The following is a 13,058-nucleotide window of genomic DNA, read 5'->3' as shown; positions in this document are numbered from 1 at the left end:
ACTGGACTTGATCTCTACAGACAGACTGTTTATTGAGAGGTACAGCGAGGTGCAGTAGCCTTCCTGTGGGATGAAGGCTGAATCACTGAGCCAGGCTGGGAATCAAATTTATAAGAAAAATCTTAAGACAAATGGACTGAATCAGCTGAAGGTCCAAGGGAAGCAAATAAGGAATAAAAGTTATTTGTGTCTGTGCTCAGAATAGGATTTTTCCTTCCTTCCTTCCTTCCTTCCTTCCTTCCTTCCTTCCTTCCTTCCTTCCTTCCTTCCTTCCTTCCTTCCTTCCTTCCTTCCCTTCCTTCCTTCCTTCCTTCCTTCCTTCCTTCCTTCCTTCCTTCCTTCCTTCCTTCCTTCCTTCTTCCTTTCTTCCTTCCTTCTTTCTCCTCTTCTTCTTCTTTTTTTTTAAGCAGAATTATCTGTGAAGGATATCCCACCAGGCAGTTTCTGAGCTAAGGGAAGATTACCAATTAGGGGAGTTGTTTGGCCTTTCAAGACTGTATGTCTCCATTCTTTATGGCCTTCTAATCTTAAGGTTAGTTATTAATACTTTAGTTCCCTCTAGTTTTCACGGAAGACTATTAATCCTTTACCAATCCAGGCATTTTTCATACTTCTAAAACCAATATCAGGTGTTCAGGACACAGCCCTATTCTTAAATCAGGGACAAAATAAATTGTGACCTTGAAGAACAGGTATTTTTCTTTCAGTCACCTCCTTTAAGAAGAGTTGGCAGGCTGGAGAGATGGCTTAGCAGTTAAGTGCTTGCCTGTGAAGCCTAAGGACCCTGATTCGAGGCTCGGTTCCCCAGGTCCCACGTTAGCCAGATGCACAAGGGGGTGCATGCGTCTGGAGTTCGTTAGCAGAGGCTGGAAGCCCTGGCTCGCCCATTCTCTCTCTCTCTCTCTCTGTCTTTCTCTCTGTGTCCTCTGTGTCTGTCACTCTCAAACAAACAAATTTAAAAAAAAAAATTTAAAAAAAAGAGTTGGCATTTCTACCAGTCAGTCGTTTCTCAGGCATCCTTTCCATTGTTTCAATGTAAAGCAGTTGGGCCATTCTTAGTCATGATAATATCTCCTTAACAATAGCAGCTTCAGCAACCAATCTCAGTGCTGGTAATTTAAACTTGCTTGAGGTTTTCTAATTTTAAATCTTAGTTTTTTCAGTTTTATATCTTTAGCCAAGAACTTCAGTCCATTACAAATTTTACCTTGATCATTTTCAATCTTTCACCAGAATAGTCCACAAAACTTGGCTTAGCACTATGGAAGGCATCTTAAGTTGCAAGTACAAAGTCCATACCCATTTCTCTTAAGCAAAATTTCCAAAAGACCAAAATCCACATGTTTAGATTCATCACACAGCAACACCCCACTCTCTGATACCAGTTCGTTAGTAGACAGCTTCATGTTGCAGGGATGAACTTCCAAACCAAGCACAGTTTATGGGAGTAACAAGATTTATTGAAACTTATAGAGACAGGGAGATTCCATAATGACAGAAGAAACTAATCCCCTTTCACAGATTCACTTAGAGAAAAATATCATCACCAGTACCATAAGCAATAATACTCCAGGAACCCCAGGCAGAGCTCAAACTGCTCTCTTAATACCATAGACTGGAATTCCAGATCTTACTGTAAACTTACTTTAAGGCTGGATTCTAGGATCTTCCTACCATGAAACTTCCTCAAGCCAGGAAATCTATTATCAGTTCCAAGCTCTAATAAACTGATTCTATTAGAGGCCATCCATTCAAACTATCATACCCAATCACGTTGGGTTCTGTAAAACAACTCTCATTGTTTAAGCACACCTTCACTTTCTAGCATGAGGTGTTTTAGACTTCTTGTGCATTTTATGTCTCAGCTTGTGTCCAGACATTTACTTAGAAGTCACAATCTGGACACTGGTGCACTCTATGATACTAGGGTGCTGATTCTCCCAATCACTTTCATGGAACAGAGCCAGGAAATATATTTAGGCATATAGAGACATGCACATTTTAAAACCAGCATGTGTGCATGAGCGCGTGCGCACACACACATACACTAGTTTCATTTTTCTTGTTATGGTTATTTGGAAGATTTAGTGAGTGAGACAAAAAATGAGGTGCAGTAAGGTGACCATGATGATAGATCCAGAGACATGGAAAGGAATATTGCAGAACAGTGCTACCTTGACCATGGCTAAAATTATGTGGTGTGTGTGTGTTATGCCCAGTTCTTGGCACCCCCAGTGACCACCAAGGAGAACCAAACACGTATGCAAGGGCAAGGAGCTTTAATTTGGGCTTAAGCTCAGTCTCTTGACTTCACCAATGCAGTGGGTCCATACAAGAGCCCTGGGTAGTGGGAGGGTAGGGTTTTTATAGGGATTTGAACATAGAAGAAGGGGCTGGGTACGTGATTGGTTGATTTAAACAGTATACTCTTCTGGTTGGCTTAGGATTTTGGTGGGCAAAGTTGGCAGACTGGAGCTAGGGGAATTGAGCTCATCCATGACTATGGGAATGGCTCATGCCTTCACGAATGTATGGCATAATGTATGGCATAATCGGTTTAACTGATAAGCCTACCCTTACGGCAAGGTCGGTGGGCTGGAGCTAGGGGAATTGAACTTTATGACTTAAGGAATGTATGGCATAATCAGTTTCCAGTAACTGTTAAGCCCATCCTTACTGGAAAATAAAAACTTAAACCTTGCCAGAAAACAGAAATTTAGGCCTACTGAGGACTCTGAAGCCTGTCATGGCATCCATCTGGTTCCTGAGTCCTTCAGTGTGAACAGTCTAAATACAGACTACTGCTCAGCTATCATGCATATATGCATACTTTGACTTCTATAAGTGGTTCTCTTCCATCTAAGAATCTATCACCCATCATCTATGGAATACCACTAATTAATTTTGACGTATTCAATTCCAGTCCAATATGATAAAGCTCATTCTAGTTTTCCATACTTTCCAGATCTGTCACTAATTTTTTGGAAGTGAGACACAACTCCAATTAGATTTAAATCATTTATTTATTTGTTCAGTGTAGCTATAAGTAGCATATACTTGACTCCCCTCTCAACTATAGACCTCATATGTCCTGTGATTAATTTTTGCCTTGTCATCAATGAAATCACTGTACTTACTTTGCCCATGTTAATTAGCTTATTTTCTTCCTCCTCTCTTTCCTCCTCTACTTCCTTCTCCTTTTACTCCTCCTCCTCCTTCCCCTTCTTCTTCTCTCTCTCCAATTGTAATTTAATTGGTCTGGAGGTACTGGATGTTTTATTTATCAGTGATATATACTAATAAACTGATTTCATACAAATTAAACAGACTGTATGTTCAAGTAGTGAAAAAGTTAAAGACTACTGTCATAGAAATTACTATTCTTCAATATTTTATAATGCTAATTCCTCTTCAAATAGCAGCTATGTTAACTATGTTAATTATTCCTTATTAATAAACATCTACGTTATGACCCACAAAATACCTCTTAACATTCTAAACCATTAATAAAGTCTAAAGCTGTTGAAAAGATGTGTATAGATTGGCTTGTCTTTTTTTTTATAAAAGCAATTTCCATTTTTCATAAATTATCTGAAATCATGAGAGTCACATGATAGAAGGAAGATAAAAACCTTATTAACAAATAACACAGATGTTTTTGCATGACGCATAAGATACTATGCAAATGCCAAAGCTGGGCTTCTACATTAACAGAGAACACTGTCTTTATATTTGTTGCAGAATGCATGTGAACACTCAGAGTTGCTAGACAACACATGGCGTGACCATATTGTTGTCACAGTCTGAAGTACAGCTTTGTCAGGAGTGTGCTTGCTGGCTACAGCTTTACTCTTTGTCTGTGACGTAGCTGCTCCTCAGTGGCTGTTGCTCTATCCTGTTCACAACTATTTGCACTTACATTATAGACTATAGTATGCAGAATGTTTCTTATTAGTGAAGCATCCAGGTGGAATATTTACGGCTCTGTAATTGAAATTGTCATTATGAGCATTATGAGAAAATTTAAGCTCTCCTGGCCCATGTACAAGTGCTTCTTTTGTGTTTAATTCTCAAGATTCATTAGAACCTTGGTGGTGGTCACCCTCAATGCAATAGGGGCTCAATAAAGCTGCTGTGTGTGATCAGAGGCTGAGCTCTTAACAGCTTTTCTCCTGTGTTAACTTGCCTCAGTCTCAGCTCCTATTATGAGAACTGTATTTAGCATTCAGATATATAACTAATTAGAATATGAAGGTATTATACCTGCTGTAACAGTTACTTCCTCATTTCTGGACAAACCACCATTCCAGAAGCAGCTTACAGAAGGAATGGTTCATTTCTGAACTATAGCTCCAAGGGAACATTTCATCAGGTCAGGAAGAGCATGGTGGGGTATACAGCTGATATCACATTTCCTTATCAACAGGAAAGAATGAGGGTGAGCTAAATCTCACAAATGGTACTGGGATATTAAACCACAATGCCCACTCCCAGTGACACAATTCCTCCAACAAGTTTCCACCTCCCAAAATCACAGACAGGGACACAAACTGAAGATTCAGTTTTCTGAAACATGTGTCTATGGGAGACATTTGACATTACCTGCAATGCTTTGGATGTGGAGTGTCTATGTTACATTCTACTGTTTGTCACTAATATTTTCAGGCAATAAAACAAGCACAACTCCTCTTCATTCTGTAAACTTGGTAAGTCAATGAAGACACACTAGAAATTAGCATGGTCACTACATTACAATTCTACAAAGACTTCTGAGGTATGGATTTGTGTAAATTGTCATATACATCACCAAGTAAGCCAATTGCCTTATTATCAATATAGAGTAGCCACATAAGTGTATTAGAAAATGAGGATAATCATCTGAAATTTATAAAAATTCAAACATTTATGAAAAGCAGCTTGCATGTGAAATTTAAATGGCATACAGTCCTCCTGAAAAAGGTTCCATTCCAATGTTCTACAAAAACAAATTTTATGTTCCCATGACATGAACCAATCAGATGCATTTTAGCATCCTCAGGAGAACTTAATGACACACTGTAACTTAATCTATGGTCAATGTGCATAACAGAATCCCTAATTATTATTTTCTGATAATCAAGTCAAAAGCAAAGAAGTAAATGAAGCAATATAAAAATGAAACATAATAGATAACTAAGATGTGGTATATCTATACAATGGAATTCTATACAGCAGTAAGAAAAACTGACATTGAAATTTGAGGAAAGATGGTTGAACCCTTCCTCTCTTTCTATTCATATTTCCCAAATTTCTTTCTTTCTTCTTCTTCTCCTTCAATCTGTATCCCTCCCTTGTGTTTAATAAGCCGTTTGAGCTCAAGCCTATGGCTTTTATCTTCCACAGATATTATGTCATCATTCATCTTCCCTCATTATTTCATGTCTGTGTTTCCATGTGTCCAATCAATATTTAGTGCCTTTATTTCTGTTCTTATGGATCATGTATGCTTATCTTTGTACATAATACGTTGACTCTGTCATTGTGTGACACTCACCTTAACTTCTATTTTCTTGGCCATACTTAGTTACAGCTGTATGAATTGGGCTGTAATAGTGTAAAAAGATTCAGAAGGATCTGGGCTGATAATCACCTTTAAAAACCACTAGCTTCATCTACATATACATAAAGCCTGAATCTAACAGTACTTGTTTTACTGGCTTATTGCATTAACAGAAGAAGCAGTGTGTGACAGTGCTCATCTCAAACCTGTTCTGCAGTTAAAACTATGGGATCTTCAACTGCTCTGTGCACAAACAATCTGAGCAGTACCTGGCAAACAGTGAGCATTCCATAAATTCATATCAATGTTTTCTATTGTTTTGGTACTGATACAGTTTTCTCCAGAATGTTTTGAAAATTCAAGTAAACAATGTGTCCATTAAGCATTTAGCACAATAAAGCAAGGGTATTTGATTTAGCTAGAACTGCATATGGAGGTTTCTGGCTGGAGTGGGATCATGTTGGAAGATAACACTTTCAGAAAAGCTAATGTTCTCCTTTTCTCCTCAGGTGTCTTGTTTTCCCTGGTGGTGATGCTGTATGTCATCTGGGTCCAGGCAGTGGCTGACATGGAAAGCTACAAAGCCATGAAAATGAAAGACTGCTGGGAGTTCACCCCTTCTGTTCTCTATGGCTGGTCTTTCTTTCTGGCTCCTGCTGGGATATTTTTTTCTCTTCTGGCTGGATTACTCTTTCTCCTTGTTGGGAGACATATTCAGATACATCACTAATCAAACTTTTTCGACCAGAGTTTTCTTGAGAGATTTCTAAACAACATATTTTTTGTTCTTCATTTTATTGGTCTTAACATAAATTTAGTTGATGTACATTTTGAATAGTTATTTTGAATTAATCATTTTCCATGTGATTTCCTTTTATAGGAAAGTCTTAGGATTGCCCTAGAATCACATACCTTATCTATTTGCTATCAAGGACTCAGTTCTATATGTGCTAGGTGAGCCTCCTGTCCTTGGCACAGTTTGAAGTTCATAATGGCAAATGCCTTCTCATGGGGCAAATCAGGGTTTGGAGTAAAGTCTCCTTCTTGACATTCATGTCTACTGCTACTTTTTAAAAGAGAATAAGCAAGACAACAACATCACAGAACTGATTCCATTGCTTTTCCACCTATGTGACCATGTGCATCTACACATACATTGATTGGCTTCCATGAGCAAGTGACTCATTATTTACAAATAGCAGTTGCTCTTGCTAGTGGGAGACCTGCACTCCTAAGCTAAATTGGGGCATGACAAATAAAGCCTAAAATGTATGCTTGTTATTCTTTATCACTGACAGAAGTTTCATTACTTAATTTTACTCTTAATTGTGCATGCTTACAGAAAGCTTAAACTGTCTTTAAACACAACCAAATTATAAAGAATTAAGGTTAGTGTTGTGCAAAATGAAAGTTGGTTAATAGTGGGATGTAATATGGTTTAAAATATTAAAAGGCAAGCACCTCATTTTAGCACATAATTCTACTTGCTATTTTAAATTTTCTATTTTAAACTTAAATTGTTAGTATGTTCAGCATGTTAACATTTGTTGATAAAACATGTTTTTAATATTCTCTAGTTGTAAGGTTTCAAAATATGTCCATATGAATATTATAGTAATCTTGCTTTATGAAGATCAGGACATATTAACTTTCCCCAAAATTTTATGGGCTCCAGTTCTCCTGAGCATTAGATTCCATGATTTTTCACTTCAATATCTTCATCTTACAATAGATACATTAACATTTACAGATCGACAATTTCTTTTAATCTTCTGGAAGAAAAGGTTTTGTGAGAAATATAATTCTTTATTATTCACTAGCATAGGCATTATGCATATTACAGATGTTCATTTAGCAGGAATGTCCATCGGATGAAATCAAAGCCATCTGAGAGGCCTAGATTGTATTTATATTCTGTAAGTCTCCATCAAGGAGGAGTTATTGTGTTAGTGAGAAACAGAGAAGCATGCAGCACTTGTGCCTTTGTGGAGGCCCAGTGATTCATTCTGGATTTCTGCTTTAGGTCCATGTGGTAGTGCAGTGAAGACATTGCCCAAGCCTGGCGTGCAGTATGCTGTATTGTTATCTTCTGCTCTGGTCACTGGGATAGAGCCACCGAGGTCTGAGATATCCTGAACCATCAGGGCATTTTAGTGACAGGATCTACACAAGCAATAATAATATATACTTTTTAAAACATAGTGCTGGATTCTCACATTATTTTAATAATATAAATATATTTTGTGGTATCTTACCTTGGTCACCTTCTGTTTAATTTTTATATTGCTTTATTTACTTCTTTGCTTTTTTGGCTTGATTATCAGAAAATAATAATTAGGGATTCTGTTATGCACATTGACCATAGATTAAGTTACAGTGTGTCATTAAGTTCTCCTGAGGATGCTGAAATGCATCTGATTAGTTCATGTCATCTGAACATAAAATTTGTTTTTGTAGAACATTGGAATGGAACCTTTTTCAGGAGGACTATATGTCATTTAAATTTCACATGCAAGCTGCTTTTCATAAATGTTTGAATTTTTATAAATTTCAGATGATTATCCTCATTTTCTAATACACTTATGTGGCTACTCTATATTGATAATAAGGCAATTGGCTTACTTGGTGATATATATGACAATTTACACAAATCCATACCTCAGAAGTCTGTAGAATTGTAATGTAGTGACCATGCTAATTTCTAGTGTGTCTTCATTGACTTTCCAAGTGTACAGAATGAAGAGGAGTTGTGCTTGTTTTATTGCCTGAAAATATTAGTGATAAACAGTAGAATGTAACAACCTTATATTTGATTTGGCACCCTATATTTCCAAATGTCTGTCTATGTTTATTTCTCTATTGAGTACCTTAATTTCATTCATATTCTGAAACATTCAAGTGAGATATTAAATATCTTTTTTAGGGATGTTGATTTTGAATCTGAAGGTTTTGATTTAATAAACATCTGTTCAGTAGCACTTCTAAAAGGGGTGAATAAAGAGGACAGTGAGAAATGGCTTGGACTTTGGTGAAAACTGTGATGTTTCTATATGCTGAACTTGCTCAGTGGGCATTGGCAGGTCAGTGGGGGGGTACTTTATACATTAAAGATGGCTGAGAAATATAGTGACATTTGACAGTGCTCAGCTGAGATTTTCATGATGAGCTCTCTAAAGAAACACTAACTGGTATGCTCTTGAAATAGGGTTTTTGGAGTTCTGGGGTCATTTTCCCTTACAAATCTAAATGGGCATGACTTTGAAGGGTAAAAATCCATTTATAAAGTAATACATAAAAGATGATATCAGTATTTGTTAATTATCTGTCATCCACATGTACAGGTATGGTGTGTGTGTGTGTGTGATACAGAGAGAGGAAGGGAACAGAAAGGAGAGAAAGCATGTTTGGATGGAAAGATCAACTGAATGGTATAAGTCAGCATATATGAGATAGTTATGTTTAAAAGAATCACTTTCTCTGGGTAGATAGTGACAGCAATGTATTTCTCTGGCTAACATGTTTAATAGTTTTGCTCAGCTAATGACAGTAAAACTTGCCCATAATTTGATTTTTTCCTGCATGTTACCACATTCAGCTTGTAATGACCTAGAAGGTGAGAGGCAAAAAGATGATGACCATCAATGGCTGGACTTGAGCCTGTCGGTGGGGACAGCATTGTTGAAAAGAACAGTAGTCATGGGGTTTAGTAGAAAACAACAATGAGCAAAATCCAAATCAGATTTTCCTTTTGGTAGAACCTCACTGGAAATGGGAGGCTCACAGAAAGTAATAAAACAGCTAACAAAAGTTGTATTGATTTTATGAAGGAATTAGACACATGGAGACATTTCCTCAGTGATGATCAAATGTAAGTGGGAAAATTCCAAGAATTTAGGAAGGCAGTATTTTAGATACATTAAAAATCAAGTTGGGTTAGGAAATAGTTGATATCTTTCCTATTATAAAACACATTTTCATGCAAAGCAAGAACTGCAGTCTGAAAATGTAATCTGAGCAAGGAATCACTTGATCTTGTTAACAGGGAAAAGAATGAAAGGAAAATAGTTCAGAATACAATCAGATCTGGTGGTTCCAGACTGTAAACTCAGCTACTTAGGAGGCCAAGGCAAGAAGATTTTAATTCAAGGCCCACTGTAGCTTTTATGTTTCATATCCTGCCCTCACCATTGTGTGTTAAGCTCAGTGGCTTTTCTATGAACCCTTATTTGGTAATCTATAGGGAGCTATGTATTGTTGTTAGAAGGTAATAAAACTGTTTCTAGAGACCTGAATTCCAATCCTGAACTTTTCAGAGGCTATTGAACTTTGGAAAATGTTATACAATTTGATATAATCATATGTCAAATCTTATAATTCTAATAGTACTTTTACCTAGATTTTGTAGATAACTTGATCTACATAGGCAATTCAGCTATAGTTATATTTAATGTAGTTATAAAATGCTTTTTTAAGTAACTGAATTGGAATGACTTTGGATTATCCTGTATAAAATACATGATAATGACAGAAACACTACCAACTGGCTTCATGAAGTAAGCAGAGGTGAGCAGGGCCGCAAACACTGGTTATCATGTGGACCATCCCCAGGAGCAACCTCGTGGGATAAAGTACATGCACATAGCAAAGATCTTAATCTGGTCATGTTCCTGGACTCTCGGGAATTACTGTGACATAAATCACTGAGCATGAAGGACAGTTCTGGCTTTGCATGAAAACACCTGTCTTTTTACAAAATTTCCTTAGTGTTTGTTTTCCTATTAAATCTAAAGATAGTACCAGTGCTAAGAAAATCATCAGTGTTTGCAGTTAGTATTGCCATTACAAGTTTCTAAACAAATATGTGTTTAAACAAGACAACAACTAATAAAGTGGTACACAGAAAAATGCTCCTAGCTTCACATTGTAGTGCAATGTATAGAAGACACGATAGGAAATATTGATTGTATCTTTAAGGTTTTCTCAAGAAAAGGTATTTATAAAGATCTTGGAGAAATGTCAAGTACAAAGTTGAATTAACCTGTATTTGTATAAGTACCCAAAGGGCTATGCAAATTTGTATGTATCTTGGATGTGCTTGCAAATACTTGTGTAAGTATGTGAGTGTAGATAAACCTATGTATATATTTGGTATATATATTTATGTGTATAGATATATCTATGTATGGTTACCAATATACATGTGCATTTATAAAATATTTTGTATATTAGAATGCATATATGTGTATATAAGAAAAGTTTACACATATAACATACATATGTGTATATGTGTATGTATGTATGCATGTATCTCTCTCTCTATATATATATGTATGTATGTGTGTATATATATATATATATATAGAGAGAGAGATACATGCATACATACATACACATATACACATATGTATGTGTGTACATATATATATATATATATATATATATATATATATATATATAAATGTATATTTATCTGTCCCAAGCCTTACTGAGATCATCAAGTCTAATTAAAAGGAGAGTACATTTCATCCTGTGCCTTTTCATGCAAGTCTTGTTGCTGAGGGAGAGCTGAGTGGGAATAAATAAGGGGTGAGGAGGTGGTGAGTAAAGAGAGAGGTACTTGTGAGAGAGGTGAGAGGAGTAGCAAGTGAGGTGGTAGTACATGAGAGGTGAGGAGTAGTAAGTGAAGGATGAGCTAGTGGTGACTGAAGGGTTAGTTAGGTGGTGGTGAGGGTTGAAACAATGACTGAGGGGAGAGGGGAGGTGATTGAGGCATAAGTTGGTGATAAGAGGTAAAGGGTGTTGAGTGAGGGATGATGTTGTGAGGGGTGAGATGGAAATGAATGAGTGCTGAGGCAGTAGGTGGGGGTTTAGGAAGTGAGTGAGGCATTCAGTGGTGAGTAAGGAGTAAAAGGGTGCAGATGAGTGACATAGTGTCAGTGAATTCTAACATGGTTTCTCTTCCTTGAACCCAGAGCATATGTGCAATTGACTGATTTTATACTCTTAGAAGCTCCCAATGACAATGACTGCATTTTAAAATATTTTCAGGGCACTATCTGGTAACTGATGGCTAATGATAAATATTGATTTAGTAGTTGTGAACTTTTTTAAACAAAAGAAATCCTTTCCAAGCAGCAAGCCTGGCTGATTTAATCTTCCAATACCTGTACAGAAGGTCAAGGCAATTGGGTTCCCTGTGAACTCCTTATTTGTGTTAACTGTGGGGAAGCTTGCATGGTGTGGAGAAGGTAATGAACCTAGGTCTGCATTCTAATTCTGGATTTTAAACTTATAATTGGATAAGATATTGCTTCTCACTTTAGATCCACTTCTTCATGCAGCTCATTCAACTGTGTGAATTGTGTGCACGATATGTGCCAAAATGGTGGTGGGTATTGTATATGATATACTAAACAAAATAGACATGGTGTCTTCATTTCTCAATCTTGATTCCACACAAGGGATAATTATAATGTGTGAAAAAACTAAGTGTGAATTGTTAAAATTCCTCAAAAGAAAAGTACACAGGTTACAATATGCACACAATATTAATTATGCTTACTGAATCATCAGAGAAGTTCATCACAAAGAGAGAATTCTGAATATCCTGGTCTCTAAAAGATAAGAAGGGGACACTTTTGTTGAAAATTGCTTAATATCTTGTTGGACCCTTTAAACAGCTGTGTGCCTAGGCATTGACAGGAGAGATTTGTGATGAACTTGAGGAAATAAGAAGGGTGTGAATACTGGAACCAGGGGCCCACAGTAGTAAATACTAAAGACTGAAACTGGAAAGCTTGCCCCAAGGGTCAGATATGAGGCAAAGACAGGAAGAATGGAGCATAACTCAGATTTCTTTTTTATTTCTTTTTATTATTTATTTATTTTGAGGTAGGGTCTCACTCTAGCTCAAGCTGACCTGGAATTCACTATGTAGTCTCAGGGTGGTCTGAGACTCATAGCGATCCTCCTACCTCTGCCTTCCAAGTGCTAGGATTAACGGCATGCACCACCATGCCTGGCTCATGACTCGGATTTCTAGCTTAAGCAAATGAGCAGAAATACTAGAATAGGAGGAGAAGGGAGGAACAAATGTTAGGAAAGGGGAATTAATGGTAATTTTGGTGTTTGGAGATGTCCATACTGAAAGCTTGGTAAATAGTGAGACTTTTTGGTTAGGATCTTAGAAGATCTGTCTGAGCTGGGAATGCACATTCCTAAATCACCAAATTTAGAACCATATACAAAGGAGACCATAAGAGAGGGTGGCTGGAAAGACTGACTCAGTACTGCAGCACCAAACACGGGATGGTGAGTAGGAGGTGAACCTTGAATAAGAACTTGAAATAGATATGGGCAAATTGATAGACAGATGAACTTCTCTCTATCCCTTATTTCCTCAGCCCTGAGACATGAGCCCTGAGGTGACATAGGGGACGAGTTATTTCATTGCTCTCTGTGATTGTCTTGACTGGGTCCCAGCATGCTAAGGGAGGGCTTTGGTTTGCAGATGCTATGA

The 13,058-nt window shown here is 37.1% G+C and overlaps 1 protein-coding gene across 1 annotated transcript in view; it reads left to right on the top strand.

Moving 5' to 3' along the window:
* The window catches only part of Tmem182 (transmembrane protein 182), a 79,535-nt gene extending 73,266 nt beyond the window's left edge, over positions 1-6,269 (top strand). Inside the window, exon 5 of the mRNA XM_004651785.2 lies at positions 6,049-6,269. Within this exon, the coding sequence (XP_004651842.1) occupies positions 6,049-6,269 (221 nt within the window). The remainder of the gene's footprint in view (positions 1-6,048) is intronic.
* Positions 6,270-13,058: the final 6,789 nt, after the last annotated feature.

This window comes from Jaculus jaculus, chromosome 4 (assembly GCF_020740685.1).
Source record: "Jaculus jaculus isolate mJacJac1 chromosome 4, mJacJac1.mat.Y.cur, whole genome shotgun sequence".
NCBI classification, from domain to species: Eukaryota; Metazoa; Chordata; class Mammalia; order Rodentia; family Dipodidae; genus Jaculus; species Jaculus jaculus.
Note: the sequence above shows the minus strand (reverse complement) of the source record. Positions and strands in the feature narration are given on the sequence as shown.